This window comes from Carassius carassius, chromosome 23 (genome assembly GCF_963082965.1).
Source record: "Carassius carassius chromosome 23, fCarCar2.1, whole genome shotgun sequence".
NCBI classification, from domain to species: Eukaryota; Metazoa; Chordata; class Actinopteri; order Cypriniformes; family Cyprinidae; genus Carassius; species Carassius carassius.
This window is the reverse complement of record NC_081777.1, coordinates 1,643,238-1,667,196: the sequence shown is the minus strand read 5'-3', so window position 1 is coordinate 1,667,196 and position 23,959 is coordinate 1,643,238. Positions and strand designations below refer to the sequence as shown.

General features: G+C 35.6%; 3 protein-coding genes across 7 annotated transcripts in view; 1 reads left to right on the top strand and 2 right to left on the bottom strand.

Moving 5' to 3' along the window:
• abcc8b (ATP-binding cassette, sub-family C (CFTR/MRP), member 8b) overlaps window positions 1-5,415 on the bottom strand; it is a 28,922-nt gene extending 23,507 nt beyond the window's left edge. For all 4 annotated transcript variants that reach the window (XM_059505923.1, XM_059505925.1, XM_059505924.1 and 1 more), the window contains exons 1-6: window positions 5,262-5,415; window positions 4,336-4,495; window positions 4,022-4,163; window positions 3,276-3,397; window positions 2,964-3,130; window positions 605-847 (exon numbers count right to left, since the gene is read on the bottom strand). In XM_059505923.1, coding sequence (XP_059361906.1) covers window positions 605-847; window positions 2,964-3,130; window positions 3,276-3,397; window positions 4,022-4,163; window positions 4,336-4,495; window positions 5,262-5,282 — 855 coding nt within the window. In that variant the 5' untranslated portion in view covers window positions 5,283-5,415. The remainder of the gene's footprint in view (window positions 1-604; window positions 848-2,963; window positions 3,131-3,275; window positions 3,398-4,021; window positions 4,164-4,335; window positions 4,496-5,261) is intronic.
• Window positions 5,416-6,192: 777 nt separating this feature from the next.
• LOC132101191 (secretory carrier-associated membrane protein 5-like) overlaps window positions 6,193-23,959 on the top strand; it is a 43,301-nt gene continuing 25,534 nt past the window's right edge. The window contains exons 1-7 of the mRNA XM_059505922.1: window positions 6,193-6,386; window positions 7,342-7,390; window positions 7,541-7,660; window positions 9,564-9,720; window positions 10,160-10,261; window positions 10,351-10,468; window positions 11,823-12,840. Coding sequence (XP_059361905.1) covers window positions 7,384-7,390; window positions 7,541-7,660; window positions 9,564-9,720; window positions 10,160-10,261; window positions 10,351-10,468; window positions 11,823-12,017 — 699 coding nt within the window. The 5' untranslated portion in view covers window positions 6,193-6,386; window positions 7,342-7,383 and the 3' untranslated portion in view covers window positions 12,018-12,840. The remainder of the gene's footprint in view (window positions 6,387-7,341; window positions 7,391-7,540; window positions 7,661-9,563; window positions 9,721-10,159; window positions 10,262-10,350; window positions 10,469-11,822; window positions 12,841-23,959) is intronic.
• The window catches only part of LOC132101190 (lysyl oxidase homolog 1-like), a 33,837-nt gene continuing 32,865 nt past the window's right edge, over window positions 22,988-23,959 (bottom strand). For both annotated transcript variants that reach the window (XM_059505921.1, XM_059505920.1), the window contains exon 7: window positions 22,988-23,942. In XM_059505921.1, the coding sequence (XP_059361904.1) occupies window positions 23,936-23,942 (7 nt within the window). In that variant the 3' untranslated portion in view covers window positions 22,988-23,935. The remainder of the gene's footprint in view (window positions 23,943-23,959) is intronic.

Here is a 23,959-nt window from a genome sequence, read left to right as displayed (position 1 = left end):
GTGTACTGATTATGTAAATTCCACACCCAAACAGATTTTTATTTTTTTGTACCGTATCTTACATAAGGGCTTTAATCTGAAGTGTTTCTGAAGTGCCTTCTATTTTTCAGAACAAAGGGGATAAAAATGATTCTGCTGTATTAAGGACATAAGCAGTCTAGTTATACAAGTGGACGTCAACACAAAACAGGATGGATCAGCCAAAAACACACACAGATGCTTGAAAACGCAGAGTTTGTAGATCTCTGGATTTGGCAGAGAAAAGGATCCAACCGGTTAAAATTATGTAATATCTGTTTACATGCAGCTCTTCCTGGAATCCAGATTACATACCGCTGGCCTTTTATGAACAATTTGCACAAACTCGGAGTAATTTTGTCTATTTTCACTCTTTAATTTTCAGGTAAGTTTAAAAAAAGGCACTTTGTTGTGATTTGCTTCATCAAAAAAAAAAAAAAAAAAAATTATATTATTATCCAAATAGAATTCTAAATGTCTCTGACACTCAATACAATAAAGTGAAACTTTAGACCTTCAAACTGGATGGGGTAAATCCTCATAATGTAATACACAATTTTTAGCGCAGAGAAGAAGGTTACTGTACTGCTTGAGCATCGAAGGCCTTGCGGAGCCGCTGGAAGTTGGTGAGAGCTCTCATGGAAATGGGCAGCTTGCCGATGGTTTTCAGGTCGATGGGCCGCTTGTGTGCAGAGGTGATGAAGGTGTTCATCCACCAGTATGTGCTCTTAGACAGCAGATTAACGAACGGCTGAAGGAAACGAACGCCCAGGTCCTGGAGGTCATCCGGAGGCTTGACCTCTGTGGGACACGGAAACCACATGTAGCGCTGAAACCCAAGAGACAACACAATCATCAGTCAAGCATCCCAAGGAAGCAGGGATTTACTGAAATTACAACAAGAGAATCAGTGAGGACACTGATGCTCAAGCTCAAATTTGCTGTTCTAATTCATCCTAAATGTGCTCAGTGGATCTAGGTTTTCAGTCAGTTATAAAAACAAAGACCACATGTTGAAACAAATAAAAAAAAGGGTTCTTGCCAAACGATTTGTCTTCTCTAGAATAACAGGAGTTTCCCATTATATCTGACCGAACGTGTAGTGCACGTCAGTCTCACAAATCAACATTTTGTGTTTATCTGTTACAAGAGCATTGGAAAAGACATTCAGTGTGGAGTTAAAACCACAGCACAGACATTTGTAAAAGAACATAAAAGTATTTAGCAAAAATTAACATGCTTTACAATATATATAAAAAAATAAATAAATATGTAGCAATAATTATTGTAAAAAAAAAAAACAATCACCAAATGTGAATAAAAAAGAGCTATAATGTCAAATTTCATAGGATTTTTTAAATAATTTCACAGTTTTTATGAAAAGAAGAATGGTTAATGTTATTGAAATGCACTGAACTTCAAAACTTAATATATATATATATATATAAATTGTACATGAAGATGTAATATTAAAAAATAATTAATAAATAAAAGGCATCTTAAATACATTTAAAGAGAGACATGCCTTCATGTCGTTCTTAAACCATTACTAAATTATGAAATTACATATAAAGATGTAGTGAAGTTCTATTGTTCTAGCACTCTTAAGTTTAACTAATTACATTTAATATGAATTTAAAATATAATACATATTCCTTTAAATGTAGATAACATAATTAGGTGTCTAAAGAAAACTGCATTCAGTTCAAACTGAAGTATAACCCTTTTTAAAAGTAAATTGTACTTCTTTTTCACAAAGGATACTTTAGTAAAACTATTACCTTTCTAAAACAAACTTGAGTAAGTCTTGACTCTTGTTTTGCACACGTCTAGATTATTAGTTTCAAATTGTTCAAACTCCAGAATGACTTAATTTTATGTCCAAAAACATTTTCTTGACAAACTATAATTTGACACCAGTTGAAATCTATTAACGACATGAAGCTTAGCTGTTTTTTCCGCCAAACAGCCCGACTCATCTTCTAATTACCTGAAGACTAATCACAGGTTACAAGACTGGATTATCCCCAGTGATGAGTTATGAACATTCATTTCTAAGCAGTCATAAATTCAAGACCTGGATTGAGCCTCTGTTCTCCTCAGAAGAACACAACCATCCTGATAAAGAGCTTAGCAAAGCCAGCGGACAGAGAGGGATTTGCCCCCATCCAGCGGTTCGCAAACAGCTGTCAGACACAAACAGAAGTTTATTGTGCGCTGCGGTGACATTGGATTCAGCTGGAAACTACAGCCAGGCCAGGTTCTCCATATTTTAATCTCACATGGAGCACGATTATGCAACACACAGAGGGGATCATGCCATACCTAAAGCACCAGTGTCCTCATGCCATCCCTTATTTTTATGCAGAAAACAGAAAGTTTAAATAATTGTTTAAAATAATATATTAAATCAATATGAAACTAATTTAATAAGTGATACTTTGAAAGTATGGAAGGCCACTAAATAAAAATATAAAACAAGATAATAGTGACTTTTTATTTCGCAATTCTGACTTTTTTTGTTTTCTCAGAATTGTGAGTTATAAAGTCAGAATAGCGAGATAAACAATCGCAAAATTGTTAAAAACTAATACAATTTTTTTTTTGTGCAATTGTGCAATTTAATGATCAAACATTTTTATGCATGACATTTCTGACGTCACCAGTGAAAATAATGGTAATAATTTTGTAAATAATGCTCCGTTTCTTGCACAGACTGATTGTTTCACTTCATAAGACCCCAGTTTATTGTCAGGAGCTGTATATATTCATGTATATATATATCTTGGATGGCCTGGGGCTGTGTAAATTAACGGCAAACTTTCACGTTTGAGTGAAACTATCCCTTTAAACGTTGTCTCCAGTAATCCACTCTCTGTGTGACAGGCAGGCATTATTTTACACAAACACACCCGCTCTAAATAATCCCCTGACCCCGTGCTTACCCTCCGCAGTACCACATTGACCTCGACTCCCAGCAGCAGGCCGTACAGAAGCGCCAGCAGTCCTGTGATGCAGAAACGCAGCTGCATCAGACCGATGCCGTGATCGTCATACTTCACAAACTTGATGGTTTTGGTGATAAATGCCAAAGTCCAATAGATCAGCAATGCTGGGTGAGAAGATAAATAATTCATGAGCACATTATTATGAGATGTTTGCATACTCTCTTATCCACTACATTCAGCGTTTATCTCAGGGATCATATCAACTGCATCAGTCCAGTGTGAAATCAGGCTGTCAGGGTCTGTTTATACCTATTAGCAGCTTGGGGAAGTTGGAGGTCTCTATGTTATGGTAGTAGACGATGGACGTGATGGCAGCCAGCATCCCGAGTCCTGCCGGCATGTAGAGATGGAGATGACGGGACTGATTAAACCTGGTGGAGAGTTTCATTCAGTCTGTGAATAACATCAGTCACGGCTGAACTGCCTGTTATTGTCTATTGATCTGTGCTGAAAACTACATGCATTTGTATTATCTCAATGCAAATAAGATTTGTTTAAATTCCTAAAAATATACATTTTTAATGTTTTTGCAAGGCTGCATTTATATTATATATTAAACTAATTTATTTCTGTGATGCTCCGCTGTATTTTCAGCATCATTCCTCCAGTCTTCAGTGTCACATGATCTTCAGAAATCAGAATAATATGATGATTTACTGCTCAAGAACATTTCTGATTATTATCAGTGTTGGAAACAGTTGTGCTGCTCAATATTTGTGTGGAAACTGTGATACATTGTACTGTTAATGATTCAGAGATGAATAGAAGTTTTAAAAGAACAGCATTTATTAGAAACAGAAATCTAAAAAAATTAATTTAGCCAACATTTGATTTGTGAAAAAGCAATTTTGAATCTTAAATACTTCTACTCGATTTAAACTTTAAATACTGCCTTTTGGATATTTAATATCTAACCATTTTATTCCTCACGACTAAATAACTGCACAACTGTCAGACACAAATGGACAAGGCCATTGTTTAGTAGTTGTTCTTACCCGTCCGACACGATTCCCTCAGCGATCTCACACACCAGCACAAACAGCAGGACAACGGTGAGCAGCCAGCGGAAGTTATGACCAGGGAAATGAAGCCATGTGCTGTGATGAATGTGAACCTTAGAGCTCTGACTGCCCCAACCTACAAACACAACCACACCATCACACAAAACCACAACAGTTGAGTGAAGCTGTGATATGTCTCAGTGCACTTGAACAGTGTTCAGTATACTCATTTGTGCCTTGGAGGACCATAGTTGAAACCAAGTCCAGGTTCTCAAGTGCAAAATGTGAAATCTGAGAAAGCATCTCACCGATGAAGAGGATGGGGAAGGTGCTAAACAGCAAGAAGACATGAGGGACGACACCGAGAGCGTCCAGAAAGCAGCCGTTATTCAGCAGGCCATTATCAACCTTATATGCTGAAGAGTTATCAGAGCCACAGAAGGACAAAGTTGAGTTGGAGACGGGAGTCTGAGGAGACCAAACAGAGAGAGAGAGGTTTGTAGACACAGACACAGGCCACAAATGCAGCAGTTATGGGCATATATGAATGCAGCAGACCAGTCATTATAAAGTGTCTGAAGCACTGGGGTGGCCTGAGGTAAAGCTACTGTAATCCTCCAATCCACGGTTTGAATAAAAAAGCCATATTGCAATTGCAATATTGAGATCCTTAATCATCTTTTTGCTGCAGCTTCAGTCTCACTGCAGACATCATATCAGTTTCATATATAAATCATACTGCCCTGCATGTGAATAAGCACTAAATTAATCCTTGGCCATTGATATCTCACTATAAAACGTGTGCAATAAATGAACTACTTCCTGATCCCTACTTGTGTTGGGATTTCTATAGGTAGTAAACATTATATTATTTATATAAAACATGTTTAATTTTTAAAAACCGCATGCGGAGGTTATTTGTGCAAGTTATATTTTAATCACAGCTTTCTCTCTCTCTCTCTCTCTCTCGATGAAAAACAACAATTTCATTAAGACAAATGTCAGTATCTTTTTTCCCCTTTACAATACAGCATTTTTCAATAGTTACGAAGAGTAAAATAAAAAACCCGATGTAATTCAAGCTTGTTTTAACATTTTTAAATCGCATGTTCATGAAAATGTAGCATTTGAGGAGACGATGTTTAAAAAAAAAAACAAGTTCAAATTTATTTTCCAGTGGGAAAAACACATGCATAATATTGACCGAATATTCGAACTAAGCGCAGTTCCTCACCGGTCTGTGTCCGCGCATCATCTTCAGAAGCGGTTATTTCATCTTCCACGCGATGACTTTCTGAAGTCAGTATAAAGACGAGCTTTACAGACGGAGAGTGTGATGCTGTCTGTGCTCTGATCTGACTGACAGCAGAGATTACCAGTCCTCCCTCACCGTCATTAATCTCCACCCTCATCCTCTCTCTCCTTTCATGCATTTTTGAGCGTTTTATGAGTTAGCTTACAGTACGACTGTTAACTGTTAGGGGGAAATGTTATTTGTACATTCATAAGTATGATGGAACTAAGAAATTAAGCTATAGATAGGAGTTGACATAGAAACTGCCACTTAGTGGTAAAACAATGCAAATGCACGAACACTGAAAACTAGTTTAGAAACATTTAACTCAGAAATTGCTAGTAGCCTACATTTCATAAAATAATTTGATTAAACTTGACATAGTGAATTTTGAAATAGCGTTTTTGTAAAACGTTACTCCAAAAATATTTATTTTTTTATTTATTTATTTTACAGCAATGAATAACTTCACTCTATGTTCTCAGGAGTTTATAACAGTTTTCATAATTGATCTAATAATTTAAAGATTTTTTTAATAAAAAATATGTGAAACACATATTCGCCTTTTTGGACATTTATTACGTGCACTTTTTCTCTTTTTTCTGAGGTAACCTGTTTGAAATCTCTTGTGATTAAAATACGAATGCATTATTTTATATGTATGAAAATACTTGAAAATCAAATGCTTGATGTTTGATAATGGTAATGAGGTCAGTCGTAGGTCGAAGGTTTCCGTCTTTAACACGCCCACCAAACTACTACTTCAGCACCGCGGACAGCAACCGCCATCCAGCGCGGTGATTGGCCAACGAGGTGGAAGAGGGCGTGTTCAGAATCTAACACTGTACTCCTATTGGCTAAAAACCGTAAGCGTTTTCAGAGATCTGTCTCTGGATATGCGACGAATGTTAAGTCAATGAAGATTACAAGAAACTTTAGAAACAGTCTGAAGAAGCGAGCGTCTCTGCTTTCTTTAGTGTGTGCTGTGTTTGATTTGGTGTGAAAGCGTGTTGAAGTGTGCACTAGAAGTCATGTTACTGTAGTGCTCTCGGTGTGCAGGAGAAGGTAAGGCGATTATTTTCCTCTTATTCAGTCTGTGTAATGCTCGAGCTTAGCTTGAGCTGACTTGATGGATGCATTTCATTTGCTTACTGTTTGTAGTAAACGGCCGCGAAACAAACAAATGCAGCAGTAGGGATGTAAACAATAGTCCGAGGATAAATGTTGCGATCCGCGTTGAGACGCATTGTAATATGTGTAAGTAAAGAAAACAAACTCACTTATAGCCCATCTGTGATCCTGTCTCTTAATCCAGGAGCTCCTAACACACTCCCAGCCTGCAGACATTAAACACTATTAGCCTCGAGAGAGTTCAGAGTGTCATAGTTTTAAACAAAACATACAGTTCTTCAGCTGGACTCTGAATATAACACGATTTTAGAGATCTTTTTGACTCCTGTCTGTCCATGACATATAAATGTCCCCACATATTTAGACTAATACAAGGTATTCTTTATATATATATATATATTAAATTATATTAACATAGGCTACATTACAAGTGTCAGGTTGGAAGATATTTTAATGTTTTTAAGATGAGATCCTGTAATGTCTGCCCACCAAAGCTGCATTTACTTGATAACAATGCAGTTTATGACAGTAATATTTTAACTATTTAAAGCAGCTGTTTTCTCTGTGAATCTGTGTTAAAGTGTAATGTATTTCTGTGATGCACAGCTGTATTTTCAGCATCATTCCTCCAGTCTTCAGTGTCACATGATCTTCAGAAATCAGAATAATATGATGATTTACTGCTCAAGAAACATTTCTGATTATCAATGTTGAAAACAGTTGTGCTGCACAATATTTTTTTGTTGACTATGACACACAAACATAGAAGGACAACAACAACAACAGAAGAATACTCTTATTATGTGACTGTACTGTTGGTCAATGTTCATTGTTCTGTAATGTTCATAATGTACATTGGGCTGATCATATGTATGTTCTTCACTTGTAGATTCACAGCTCTTAAAAACAAGTAGCCGACACCAGTTTCCCAATGGCTGGTAAGGACGCTAAATCAACTCTAACTAACTAACTAAATATATTCTTAATAATAATAATAATAATAATAATTCGTTAATTCTTTACAAAAGTATAAACAATAAGAAAGTGCATTTTACATGTATGCATTATTCTGATTGTTTGTCCTGTAGAAAACAACTTTCCTCCTCTGCCTGGCTTTATTCCTCTGAAGCCGTGCTTCTACCAGGACTTTGAGGAGATTCCTGACCAGCACCGCACCATGTGCAAGAGACTCTACCATCTGTGGATCTGTGAGTCTGGAAACACAGAAAACAATCGTAAATAATAATCAGGTCTAATTCACAGAGATTCTGCTTGGAAAATATCGACTCATTTTCTGTCTCGGACCCCAAGTGGTGTAAACTGTGATTGCATGGAGTCTGTGGAATCTTTTTTTTTTTAAACCAATGCATGTTTGAGATTTATTTGTTTTTGTATATATTACATATATCTTACATATATTTAATTAAGTGTTTTCCCAAGCAAAAACCAGTAAGTAACCTACATATCTTGAAAATATGCAAATATTACTAAATAATATTATCCTGCTTATTATTGAGATATAGTCACAACATGAAGTGTGCCAAATTGTATTCAAATTGTATTAATTGTATTAATTGTATCTTAAAATCCTTGCACACACACACACACACACACACACACACACACACACACACACATGCAACTTTATCATTTTAAACAGGTAATTACAAATATATTAATATTATATTTTTGACATACATACAGTATATCTTGCACATAACTGATATGGCTGCAGACTGGGTAAGCCTACTAACTAGTTGTGATTTATACTTCATTTGCTCACTGCACTAATGAAATCAGTAAGCATGTTTTGTTCTGAGGGGTTTCAGAGATGATGGGGATCCAGTAAAGTTGAGGAACACTGGCGTGTTTATGACAGACTAACAGCTGGCACTGTGCTGTATATACATTAATAATTCTCATCTCCTGCTCTAGATCATACTTGTACCTGCTCCTGCCAAAGGTATCCTCTCTTTGTTGTTTTTGAGTGAAATGGCATGCTTTTCTACAAATTTTACTTATTTATTATTATTATTAATTCAATGCATTTCTTCTTATTTTTCCCCTTGAATTCCTAGTATTATTTAAAATATTTTTTTCCATGGCATGGAAGCAGTATATAATATATATACTTTCTCAAAAAAACTCATTCTGTATGATTTATGAGCATTTTGAGAAATGGGGACATGGGCTATGTCCTCATAAGTCACCCTCTCCTTGTAATACCTGTGTCATACCCATGTCATTATACAGAGTTGTGTCCTGATATGACACACACACACACACACACACACACACACACACAGACAAACACACACACAGACAGACACAGACACACACACACACACACACACACACACACACACACATACACACACACACACACACACACACACACACACACACACACACACACACACACACACACACAGACACACACACAGACAGACACACACACACACACACACAGACACACACACAGACAGACAGACACACACACACACACACACACACACACACACATACACACACACACACACACACACACACACACACACACACACACACAGACACACACACACACACACACACACACACACACAGACACACACACAGACAGACACACACACACACACCACTGCATTCTGGGAGAGATCGAAACAGAGCTGCACTTCCTCACACAAAACCCCAAATACCAAACCATCAGAAACCACTACTATCCCAAAACAAACTAAATATTTCCCCAATTTAATAACTGCACCCCAACTGAAAAACTCACTTTCATTCATCTTCATTCAATCTGTTACATAACCGTTACTATAGCATATCTATGTCTATATGTTTTAATCTCATTCTTTTAATATTACTTGTTCAAATGTTATTTCAATTGCTTTATTGTTCCAGATTACACTGTTGTATATGTTCTATTTTCTTTTGCATGCTTTGGCAATGCAAAATGTACTTTTGTGATGCCAGTAAAGCTAACTGAATTGAACTGAACTGAACTGAATTGAAAGGAGGAGCGTTATCTTCTTGTAGACTGTCTCTCTGATCTCTCACACAGATCCATCGGAGGGTTTGTGATGGTTTAATAGTCTGCTGTTGTTCCAGTGTACGGAGTGACGCTGCTGGTGAACTTCTTGGGCTGTATGGCGTGGATGTTTGGAGGTGGAGGAGTGACTAACTTCGGCATGTCCATCATCTGGGTTATTCTCTTCACCCCCTGCTCTTACGTCTGCTGGTTCAGACCCATTTACAACGCCTTCAAGTCAGTTCACCTGATTACCATCAGACTGGTTTTAAATTATGATTATACGTCATTATTTATTTATTCATTATTATTATTATTTGACCATTTGAATTTCATGAAACTTTATAATAACATTAATATTGATTAATAAAAATAACAACAATATTGATTAATAATATTAATAATAATAATCATCATCTTTATCACATTACCATGATATTATGGTAAATGTGTAAAGAATACATTATTATTATTATTGTTATTATTATTGTTATTATCATTGTTTTTTATTAATACTATTTTGCACTATTTTGCATTTTATGAAATGTATTAGTATTTGTTAATTATCTTTATCATCATCATCGTATAGTAAATGCATATTGAATTCATAATGTTATTATTATTATAAAGGGTTCATTACAATTACTGTACGGTCTGTTTGTTTGTTTGTTTTCAGGACTGACAGCTCATTCTACTTCATGGCATTCTTCTTTGTGTTCATAGCACAACTTTTCATTGCTATAATTCAGGCCATAGGAATACCAGGATGGGGTGTCTGGTGAGATTAGGCTATGATTTATACTTGTTTAATGAACACTCTTCTCTGTATTCTTCTCCGTATCTTCTTGTCTGATCTCTGTGTTTCAGCGGCTGGTTGGGCACCATCTCCTTCTTTGGCACGAGTATCTTTGCCTCCATCATCATGTTGATCCCCACCCTCATGTTCACCGCAGTCGCTGTCGTCTCTTTCGTGGCGCTCACGAAGGTACGGCTCTCTCTGATCTATTAAAGCGGACAGCTCCTTTAGCTGAAGACGAGGGGCTGCTTTGTTGTCATTAAATGTGATGCTGGAGCATGCAGTGCTTGTTAAATAGATGTGAGAGTAAATAAATCATTTGCCTTAGTATTTGTGCCTGAAAAGCAGAACGGTTATAATCCACCTACCAGTCTTATTTTAGTATGACTGAGATAATATTATAGTTGAATATTTTGAAATAGCATATTTTTTATTGTAATTATTTTATTTTATTTCTTTTTTATTTTAATACACACACACACACATATATATATATATATATATATATATATATGTTGTTATGTAATATTATGTAATAATATATTTTTTTCTAAAACTTTTTTATTCATTATTTTCATTTTTTTAATCTTTATTTCATTTGTAGTTATTTTAATATATAAAGTTAAACTAAAGGAAAATGGTAAATGCTGCCTTGGCAATTAATGAAATACATTTAAGTTTTGTTGAAATGTCATTGTATTTCAGTTAAAGTTATTATATTATAAATATATTATCAGCTTCCCTTTTAAACAGGAAATACAGTAACTATAAAATGTGCACTTGTAGTGTACTTCAAATCCTTAAAGTATATATTTTTTAAAACTACATGACTTTGTTTTTAGCACTTAAATACACTTTACATTTACTTTTAAAGTACTTTTTAAATGATGTTTTATGTTACATTTAAAGTTATTATATTTTAACTTCATCATTGCACGTGCAATTAAAAACTTGACGCACAAATTTCAAATGAAATGACATGAAAGTATATTTTATGTATGATGCATACATCTCAATTTCTTTAACATTGACCCTTGAAAAATTACTTATTGACTGGTTTTGTGCTCCAGGGTCACATATTTCAAAGACAATGGAAGTAATTATGAAATTACATATAAAGATGTACTGAAGTCCTACTTACTGTAAGTGGGTCAGAAAACACACTAATTGTTTTAAATATACAGTATATTTAAATATAAACCATATTTTCATTAAATTAAATGTACCGTATTTTCCGGACTATAAGTCGCACTTTTTTTCATAGTTTGGCCCTCTCGCGGCTGGAGATGGTAATGTTTTCTCTTGGTTCTAAATAAATGCTTTTATAGTCCAGTGCGACTTATGTTTATTTCCTCATCATGACGTATTTTTGGACTGATGCGACTTATACTCAGATGCGACTTATAGTCCGAAAAATACGGTAATGCAGCATCTGAAAACATTAATTCAGTTCACACGTATTCTTTTAAAGAGAGTTGTTTCTGTAATAAGTACTGTTTTTAAAGTATCCTGGTATAAACTGAATATTGCTGGTGTTTGTCAGGTTCATAACTTCTACCGCGGCAGCGGCGGCAGTGTGAGTAAAGCGCAGGAGGAGTGGGTCTCCGGAGCCTGGAAGAATCCTCACGTCCAGCAGGCGGCTCTGAGTGCAGCGGCCGGAGCGATGCAGGGACCGCAGGGACCCCAGGGACCACAGGGACCACCCTACTCCACTCCCTCCTACGACAACACTGTGTAAAACACAGCCCAGTCAGCAGGCTTCAGAGCATACTGACCCTCAACACCAGGTGCAAACAACCAAGTGATGCTTGGAATCTTTTGCTTTTTTAATGTAAATGTTTGTGTCTTTGTTCTGTGTTTTGCGTCTCTTTTGGCCTATTTGCTCCCAGCTTAGAAAAATATGTTCTGAGAACGTTTTTCTAACATTCCCATTAAGTTAGGAAAACATTCAAAACATCCTGGTTTTTAAAGCTTTTTTGATCATTTAATTGTATCATTTTCCAAACATTCCATGAACGTTACATTTGAATTTTCTCTGAACTTTCTGAAATTCTGAACATTCTAATGAATAATGTAAACATAACATTTGTTACTGGAAGAATATTTGTTCATAACCTTCTGAGAACATCTCCTGTTAGCCGGGTTGCTCTTATGTGACTGTATTAAATTATAAATGAGGTTATGTAGATTCAAATTTGTAATCAGGGTTCCCATGAACATGGAACAAGTTGGAAATATCAGAGAATTTAAAAAAATGTCATTTCTAGTCTAGGATATAATCCAATATTTAAATATCAATTCAGCTAGATATTGTCAGTGAATTGAAAATATTTAAAAAAAATATTTGATCTTTTAACCACAAATGACTAAAAGTGTTTATGCATTTTAGTTGTGACTATATATTTTCTAGTTATTCTAGTTATTGTTTTACATGATTTGATATTCTAGAAACTGCTCAAGTGATTGCAATCTCAATTATATGACTTCTAAAAACATTTTAGTATTGATAAAAGGACTAGATGATTACTGTATTAAGTAATTAGGTTTTGTGTGTGTGTGACGTGTTTTAGCTGTTCATTTACACAACAGCAGCATTTCAGAAGCCTGAAAACATAAAAAGTACAAAGTGTAAAGTGCGTTTTGAAAACGATACAGTTACCATCTCCATGTAACTATAAAAAACATGAATTACTGAAAACAGTTACAGTGTATCGTGCATGTGTATTGCAACCATAATACAGCGTTTTTTCAAGAATGCATGTGTCTATACTTAGTGCATCATTGTTGTGTACATGGACCCTTAGACTTATTTTATTTGAGATATGTGTATGTGTTGAAAATACTCACTTAAACATGGATGTTGAAGAACGCAGATGAAACAGTCCTGTTTGAAATGCACTGCTGTTTTTATTTAATTTTTTAGCGATTTTAAACATTTGTTGTGATTTCAAAGTGATATGAAGCAATGATTGACAACTTGAATTTAAATAAAGCACCAACATCTATTTGTTTGTTTGTTTGTTTGTAATGTCGTGGCAGCTTCTGTGGCTATTTTCATTTTTATGTTAACTATATCAGATCTATTTTGCTAGTTTAACATTATTCAAATACAACATGCTGCATGGATAAAGGGCTCTGACAGCAAGAACTACAAGTAACCCTGCTTCATGTAAAGTTGTGTTTGTCCAGCAGGGCTCAGTGTTGTTCTATGCGGAGATATTTCCCTGTGATTATCATTCCCTCTCTTTGCAGCCTGGGATTCCCCAGACACACATCACCCAACAGACTTTGCAACACTACTTAGTCAGGCTAATAGCTTGATTCTCACTTAGATGCAAATGTAAGCAGTCGTCTTTTCAGCGTGGACATCCGTCGAGCATGTGTTAGATTAGATTGCTGAAGACAATAAATGGATTTGTCTCATGCTTCCTTTCTTTCTCATCATTTGTATCTCCCTGCGCAGAGCAATGATGGAATCGTTCGCATTAGAGCTTGACACACGGAGCATCCCAGAAGACAACAACACTATCCTCCGCCATAAACATCACGGGCACGATTTGCACTAAGACAGAGGCGATTTAATAAAACTCAGGGACCGTATAATGAAGATGAGCATATTTCCCAGATTCAATCAAATCGTTTTACACAGTATTACCCAAAAAGTCAGTGCCATCACAGTGAAACATATGTTCCTTATATCAGTGCATACTGACTATTATATCATCTCAAACCTGAACTCTGCTCAAATTGGCTTGTAAATGTAGCTACATAATATTACTGACAGCAGAGGCCCGAGTGTTCGGTGCTCCTATAGGTCAAGCCGTAAAAGGTCAAGGTCACTTTATATCTTAGTGCATTTGTGCAGTTATAACTGTTAAAGTTGCCAACAATGAACTGATGTAACACTATTTCTAATCAAATATTGAACATGCATATTAGTCTGATCCATATTGCAACTCAGTAGGCGGTATTTCTTGTATAAGTGAACATAACTAAAGGCAGAAATTGATGTAGAGTATAGATGAGAAATTACAGTAAGATTTGTTTAGGGTTTATCTCTGAATATTCTTTTCTCTGTGATACTCACCACACGAAACAGCTGCACTTCTGTTGCTTGTATTAGAAGGAAATTCTGAAATTCTGATTCTGAACAGCAGTTAAGTTAAATTAGTGTATAACCAGCTACGTGACGGGATGCCGCTCTGTGTCAACAACTATAAAGATTCATATCTCTGCCGCTTTAAAGCAACTGTTTGCATGTTTTTATATTGAAATATTGTTTTAATATCATTGTGATGATGCACTGGCTCCTGTGTCTTTCTCACTTTTCCCTCAAACGTCTGCTCTTGGAGTTTGCGAGTTTATTGAGCAGGTACAAAATCCCGCGAAAAATAGTGGCTCGCAGTGTGGATGCGTCCGAAAGCGCATATAGTCTATGATTAAGTATTTATTTTAGATAGCCAATTACGTAGCGTCTGTTAAAAGGAATGTTTTATATAGTATGAATGTGTGTAGTATATATAATTGTGCTATATCAAATTACACAATAAAATAATTAATCAAGCTTTTAACTATGTTAGTCAACGCATACAAATTGTACTTCGTTAAAGCAACACGAATAAAACTTTTAATGCAATTTTTTAAAAGTCTACTTAAGTGTGTTGAGGAAAAGTCATGCATGTGTTTTTCTTCAAGACACTTAAGTGGCCTTTCATTTCATCAATATTATATTATCTGCAAGAAAAGTTTATATAAAAAAGATTTTAAGTGCACTACAAGTGCAAATTCATGACTTGTGTTTCATAAGAGTCGGTCCCAGGTAGATGTATAATCTCAGTCCATCTCTGGCCATTCATTCATTCAGCATCTATGGGCCCGGTTGCATAAAGCACCTTGAGTGTAATTTTCCCTTAAGTTTCTCTTACACTTAAGGGCATTGCAGAAAATGTTACTTAAGTGTTTCTTTCGGTGAAACGTCGTAAACTGGGAATTTCTCTTAAGTATCCCTTAAAACCCATTAAGTGTTGCAAAAAGCCCCTTAACTGTAATTTTCCTAAGGATAACATAAGGGTTGGAAAATGTCACCTTAAATGTTACACAAAAGTCTTCTACAAGTGTAGTATTCTTGGCATGGGCATGAAGGCATGATAAAGTACTGGTGGATGGGACATGACGTCATCTGTCTGGTTTGGTATTGAGATCTCCATGGCAAGTGTGAGACAACAGCTGGCTCTTCCAGAATGCTGCATTACCACCCCAAAATCAACAGCCGTTATCTGGGCCGGCCCAGTTGCCTGAACCTTATCAATATTGTGATAAACACTATCAGGGGGAACATGACAGGGTAAATGTGGTTTTAGGTTCTGATGGGGGTGCAGAGAGGTTGGATAAAGGAGCAAGAAGAGGAATAAAGTGAATTTGAAGGGGACCACAGAGGAAGTCAGTTCTCCAGCCCAGAGTCCAGTAAACAGAGTGGCTTTATGTCCTCCAGCTCCAGGGTGAAAGAGCTTCATCCTTGGCTTGTACAAACACACACACACACATTGCAGACACACACACAGTGTAGAATTTCTTTGTGATGATGTCTAATGTCCTCTGTCTCCTTTCTCTTTTATGGAATTCTCCTTCACTTTATGATCAACACGGTCTTGATCTTCACAATCACAATGCTGCTTTAAAATACATAAACATCTGAGGAGCTTCTTACTTGTTTTAGGATATAATAAAGTGAACCTAAGGAATGTTGCTTTGCAAAGTCTGGGTCAGGAACTGCTTTATTTGCACACTATATATACAGAGGTCCAAAAAAGTATGTGAACTCTTAACCCGGTCCTAAAAACTCATAGCATTATATACAATTGAAACCAAATGTTTAAATTTAAACCAAAAACTTTTATTTTGGATGTGATTAATGAAACCTTAACAAAACCTTTTAGAGAGAATAAAATAATCTACACTGTTAAAAATTAAATTAGTAGCTAGCAATTATTTGAATAATATAACACTATGTATACAGCATATATATATATATATATATATATATATATATATATATATATATATATATATATATATATATATATATATATATATATATATACAGTACAGACCAAGAGTTTGGAAACATTACTATTTTTAATGTTTTTGAAAGAAGTTTCTTCTGCTCATCAAGCCTGCATTTATTTGATCAAAAATACAGAAAAAAACTGTAATATTGTGAAATATTATTACAACTTAAAATAATAGTTTTCTATCTGAATATACTTTAAAAAAATATTTATTCCTGTGATGCAAAGCTGAATTTTCAGCATCATTCCTCCAGCCTTCAGTGTCACATGTAACATCAGTCAATCACATGATCATTTAGAAATCATTCTAATATTCTGATTCATTATGAGTGTTGGAAACAGTTCTGCTGTCTCATATATTTGATCAATAAAAGGTTAAAAATAACCTAAGAATTTATTCAAAAAAAAAAAAAAATTCTAATAATATATTTTCTTTACTATCACTTTTTATCAATTTAACACATCCTTGCTGAATAAAAGTTAAAAATTTAAAAAAAAGAAAGAAAAAATTACTGACCCCAAATTACTGAGCAGTAGTGTATATTGTTATTACAAAATATTTATATTTTAAAAACATAGCTTCTTTTTTTTTTTTTTACTTTTTATTCATCAAAGTATTCTAAAAAAGTATCACATGTTCTGAAAAAATATTAAGCAGCAGAAATGTTTCCAACTTTGATAATGAATCATCATATTAGAATGATTTCTAAAGGATCATGTGATAATGATCCTAAAAATTCAGCTTTGCATCACAGAAATAAATGATAATAAATTTAAAAACAATTATTTTAAATTGTAATAATATATCACAATATTATAATAAACATAAAAAATAGTAATGTTTCCAAACTTTTGGTCTGTACTGTATATATGTATATATGTGTGTGTGTGTGTGTGTGTGTGTGTGTGTGTGTGTGTGTGTGTGTGTGTGTGTGTGTGTGTGTGCGTGCGTGCGTGCGTGTGTGCATGGTGTGCAGTGTTGAAAGTCATTGAATAAAAGCATCTGGTAGATCCATGTTTTGAGGACAAAGAATCAGTTTGTCCTTCGTAATCTTGCGTTACATCAGTTGTTGTTTGTCTCTTGTTGTCTGCTTGTGTACAGCATTCATCACATCCCTGCAAACAATTGCAAACAGATAATGTAATCCAAACTTTATTTAAACTTTTAAACGATGCCCCTAGCTGATTTTTGGACTTCTTCTCCTCTGCTTTTATTTAATGATGGGACTCATTGTTTCTAAATTATAATCATGCCTGTAAGCTACTAATGCACTGCAGTGTACTATTTCACAACATGATGTGCTTTTAAGCATCGTAGTTCTCTTGACCATCATTTCTTTATGTCTGGGTCTCAGCGATCCCAATGCTGTGTGTGAGATAGATAGATAGATAGATAGATAGATAGATAGATAGATAGATAGATAGATAGATAGATAGATAGATAACAGATACAATTTCAGATGTAAAGCAGCTCTACAGAGGACAAAAGTGTCATTATTGAGCTCAATTCAGTTCAGTTTGATAACTGTCAATGTTGCATAGTTCAGACTGAACAGTCACCTGCTTTAACAGTTGAATTAAAACCCAAAGGCCTGCTGCAGGGTGAAGATCCCGTGAGATTTGGATCAGCTCTCTTGAGCCACCATGTATCAAAGTTGTCAATGTTTTAAACCCTTGTGCCACATCAGCATCTGTGGATTTAAAGCCTCATCAGGACTGAGAAGAACCTGTAAAATAAGCAACTCCAGAGCCGTTCCAACTCATTCGTTCCAATTGTCTGAGAGTTTATAAACAAGCGTATTCCTGCGACAGTTTTGCCCTCTGTTAGCAGCACCTCTGTAATGAGAATTTATTCCCCTATTGCTCGCTTGTTGTCTCAGGAACGGTCCATTTGCGAGTAACTGAGAACTGAGGGTGGAAAGCAGGCTGTGGAAAATCACCTTCACCGAGGACAGGAGCGATGGAAAAAGGGACTCCCGGTGTTTACTGCCATAAGCCAGACTGCCAACACAACTCATTTTCTTTCTTCTAAGACCTTCAAACCTAATGGCACACATAAATAGAGATGATGAGGAGTTCATTAGCTCAGGCGAACGACCTCGGTTTGCAACAGGCCGTCATTATTAAAGTAAACCAGCCGGTCGCTGAGGCTGAAGTGAAACATCTTCATGCTTTTGTTTTTCACCGTAAGTGATAGTTGAATTATTTACCGTGGTGCTCTGTCTCTCTCTTCAAGATAATCTCCCACTGAGTCCGAGTTGTTATTCATTTGATTTAATGGCGGAGAACTGCAGTCTGCATGGAGATAAATCACAGTGACATCCAGAACATCGCGTCATGATGTCGTGAGAGCAGAACAAGCAAACCCGTGTTTGCTCACTACACAAGCATCTCAGGTCGACCGTCTGCTGTTATGTTTTCTACTTACTTTATCGTCACAAGTCGTGCTCGAAGAATATTGAACAGCAGATCAAACGCTCCATTGGATTTGTACATAAACCATGTGACCAAGTTTTTACATGGATCCACATAATCCATTCATACTTGGCCAAAAGCCAAAAATAAGTTCTAAGGAAGTTATGAAAACATGGCTTCCAAATGTTCAGTTTCTAAATGTTTGTTTAATATTATGGGAATGTTATTTGTGAATGTTCTTTGGATGTTTTGAAACCAGTAGCCACATTTTAAAAGCATTAACATTAAACATACAACAGAATGTTCAATGAATGTTGCGCAAATAATGTTTTTGTGCTAACGTTTTAATATTGTTAAAGACCATAACTCTTTACTGGACGTTACTGGAAGAACGTTGTTCATAACTTGGAAAAAACCTCAAAGCTAAAGTTTTGCGAACATTCCCACAAAAACACTTGAACTAAATTGAAAAGGTGATGTAGACTTGAAACAATCTGATCTACAAAAATAAAAATAAGCATGTAAATGCTTGAATACGACTGTTTTTCAATTGGATTCAAAAATACCCTGAACACATGTGCAATACCATAAAGCATGTTGCATAGCCTATACATTATACTGGTGACTGAATATTTACTAAATTCATGTTAAAAAAGCTCATCAAGGCTAAAATGCATGCTCTGGTCTCATTATTGCAGTGGCTCTCTTCGTTTATGAATGTTATGACTTCTGAGTCATAACGAGCTTCATAACGCAAATGACTTAACTGAAGAACTGTTACATGTTGTTGCCTCACTCGTGCATTTGACTTCATCATGTATTTTCCATCGTTTTCCATTCCTACAAAAAATAAAAAATAAAAAATTACCATCTTGTTAGTCTAAACTAGTTTTCAGAGGCTCTGTCTGGTTTTCCAGCCTGCATGGCCGAGCTGGTCAGCAAACTGGTCTTCAAGCCTGAACAGGTGATAAGGTTAAAACCTTTCTAAAACCAACAAACTAGATCGATCTGGCAATCAGCTAATGCCAGTAAGAACAGCCGGTTTATGCTGGTTTAAGCTGAAATGCCAGATTCTTATGATTCATATTCGCCCTTTTGATCTTCTGGTCTGGCATTTATATTTTCTCTCTCTCTCTCTGTTCGCTGTCATCTTTGTTCTCTTCTCGTTGAGGGCTTGCAGACCTCAGGACTGTTCTCTCAGTGACGGAAATCAGCTCGTGCACGTGTTTACTCCGAAGCACACGTATTACTTGGCACTCTCCTAGTTCTGTTTCTAATCTGATGTCATGTCAGTGGAATTCACTAATAGGTCTTACTTGGTCTTACCCTTCTTATTTGGCATCATTTTCTCACTGAAAGCACACAAGCATGTAGTCTTTAAACTGCACAGTTCCCACTCACTTTTTCACACCAGTGGTCTCTCAAAATGTTATCATTATTAAAAACTTTGTTTATGCTAAAGAAGCCATTCCTTGAATGATTTGAAAAACAAACAAAAACTAAAATACATGCACCCATTTATTTATTAATGCATGCATGGATTCATTCATATTTATACACACAAACTAGGGAATCAGCTGGTGACAAATCCAATTCAAAAGGAAGAATAATAATACAAATCTTTTGTTGCTTAGCCAGCATCTCATAGTGTTCTTCACCTTAACAAAGGCTCATTGTGTTCTGGTGCGTGTAGATTGTTATAAAAATAAAATAAAAAAAAATGGTGGATGTGATGTCATTTTTTTTTTTTTTTTTTTTTTGCTCTGCTCCTAGGGTTACAGAGTTCTTATTACTGGCCTAATTCTCAATCAAAACATAGATTTTTTTGGTACACCAAAACCGCTGGCATTCAGTACAGTACATGTTCTGTGCAAACGCAGACAGACGATGTGAAACTTTCTCTAAAACTCTGCCACTGTAGCAGTTTGATGAGTGTGTGGCAGAATTGTTTTTCCCAACCACTTCAATTGAATTTAGATGGTCTCTAGTCAAAACATTAAACTGCACTAGCACTAAAACAGCTGATATACACATCAGTCTTTATTTAAAGATCCAGTATGAACTCTGAGCACAGAAAAATAAAACCGATAACCACAACGGTAACAAAAGTGCAAAGAGATTGATATGCACCTGTCCTGGACCACAAAAGCAGATAGCAACCAGACACACATTTACTGTCTACACTATAATCAATGTTATAATAATCATTTATTCAGAGTATAAAGAGATACGATGAGACAAACTCTGTTCTGCATTTGATCTGGATCATGATAATGGGAAAAGACTGTAACAAGTTTTCATAATAAAACTGCTCACCACAGAAAGGAATTCATTTAGCTTTGGTTGAAGCATGTGATGCATCATAACACACACTCCATTCACTCATATCCGACGACCCCCACAGAAAGCTTGTCTTGTATGCATTTAACTGAATTTATTAGATTATAGCATGTGTGTTGGATGTTTGTTGTTTAGGGCTCTTCAAGCATAGCATCATAAGGAGCTCTTTTTCACTGCATATGTTTAACTTTCTCTTTCCGAGGTAGGTACGGATAGAATTAAGATTGTCAGAAACATCAAGTCATGCAATGTTAGCTTTGCAACAGTAGTATCAACTAAGTATGTGTTCGATTTAACAATCAAGGCATAAATCTCAATTTCAGATACAAAGGAATATGAATTCCTGGAGTGTAACACAGTAAGTACAGCATGTCCCTCCACACAGTACATGAGAACAGTGGATATGAATATGATATGATAAAATAAAATATTTTTTTTTACCTAGACAATAGCATGCATCAGTGGGTTAACTGTATCATATATGAGACCTGTGGCAGCTGACCAGTATTGGCAGTTAAAAAACAATAGATATGTTCCAACATGGACGTCCGTCCAAGTAAATCTCACAAAGAAAGGTTTACAAGCTTAACACTCAAGGAATATTCCTGGCTTCAATACAAGTTCAATACACCAGCACTTGTGACATAATGTTTCTGCAGCTTAAATAATAGATCATGGTTTTAGAATTCCCAGGGAATGCATGAACTGAAAAAATGCATACACTGAATGCATTGCAAATTTTTTTTCTTTTTTTTTGGGTGGGAGGGTTGGGGGATACAACGTTTTGGTAAATGCATAAATGTAAATGTAGCTCATGTAGTTACAGTAGTAACATCAAGGTCATGGGTTCAATTCTCAGGGAATGCACTGACTGAAAAAAGCATATCTTGATTGCAGTGTAATTCACTTTGCACAAAAAATTTGCCAAATGCATAAATGTAAATGTAGATCATGCAGTTAGCAACAGCAAGGTCATGGGTTCAGTTCACAGGGAAAATGCATACCTTAAATGCATTGTAAGTCCCGCATAAAACCGTCTGCCAAATGCAAATGTAGATCGATAGCAATGTCATGAGTTCGATTCCCAGGGAATCCATGAACTGATAAAGTGCATACCTTCAATGCAATGCAAGTCTCTTTAGAGTACAATTGTCTGGCAAATGCATAATTAATGTTGGTTGCCAAAAAAAATAAAAAGAAAATACTTAAACCCCTTAACTGTCACTCACATTTTTGAACATAGACTTTATAGTGCACGATTCAAACGTAATTTTTATAATTCATGAATGAAAACATTTTGTAACATGATATTGATGTACCATTTACATGGTAATGCAATGTCTGATTTTAAAATGGTTTTAAAGGATGAATTTTGAGATTTTAAGTTGTCAGTTGATATATAATTTCTGATGATTTCTAAAATGTGATGAGAAAAAGGCAACGAAGAAGTTTTTTTAAAACAAAAGTCAAAACTCCTGTTATAGTGTAGATTTTTGAGGGTGCACTCTTGTCATAAATTAATGTATTTCTTTTCCTACATAATTTTTAACAAAAAACATTGGTAAAATATATATTTGGGAGTCTTAGACCTTTCCAACGATATATAGTTTGTCAAGATTAGATTAGATTTAATTGTAATATAGTGAAGTAAATGTAGGTGTCCTGTATACGGGACAGGGTGACAATTAAAGAGTAAAATCGATTTCGATCGCTTATAATGGAAACACTTTTAAATAGTACAGCCACAAGTTGTTCATGATATGCATGATTTTTGTGCAGAAAATTGTTTTTTTTTTTTTTTCTGTTTAGTTACATCACCAATTTTACAATTTCACTGCCATGACGATGCTACAATTTACAACAGAAGAATTAATGTAAGTGCTTTAATAACTTTTAAAGGTTTCAAATCAAGTGTAATTACCTATTAAATGATTTGTGGTGGTACAGTAATCAACATGATGCCACAAATTCTGTTTGTTAATTCTTGTACTGAACCTGAAATATCCATTTAATCACAGAAAACCAAACTGATAGAGCTTCAGCTGCTTGTAGTGGGAACTTCTCAAGTATGGCTTGAATTTAAGTAGTTTGCTTTATTGATTATCAATGGACTGACATATAAGGCAACATTACAATCAAATTTAATGTAAATCTCAGCAGGTTGAGTAAAAGACTATAATAAACCTCCAAGGTAAAAACACCTTGATAAACTGCCTCCAGCTTTTGGATTCAAGGCATTTATTCAAAGTGCTTTAATCCCAAAGCTATTTTTTCCAGGTCTCTCATTCAAACTAAAACCACTTTTTACTTAATTGGTTTGCTGGAGGATGACTGACAGGCCGGCCATTCTCTCATACGACTCTTTCGTCAGTATTGCACCTTCACTAAAGTGGCACAGACAAAGAGAGAGGCTTGGAAAAATAGGAGGATTGTTTCCAGTTGCTGATTGTCCTGATCTGAAAGACTTACAGTTCAGCAGTGCCATACCTGATCTCACTTTGCATTCCAGTGAAGTAACCCACTTGAAATGGTGAAGGAATTAGACTTAATTGGGGGCAGTAAGTGTGTGTTTTTATGAAAAATCAGGGTTAATGGGGTGGCTGGAAGGAAAATAGACGTTGGGCTTTGGTGTGCTGTGAAGTATGGGATTCCTCAGGGTGTGTTTGTTTTTGCGTGAGGGTGACATTATGTGTGCTCATTCCTCCCAGCTTCACAAGAACAGCACAAATATGGGAACCGAGACAAACGCAATAAAAAATCACAACCGAACCAGGAATTCCATTCACATTGCAATGGACAGCGCTTCCATGGGGATTCATCCGGATCTGACACATCATGACCTACAGAAGCAGAAGAA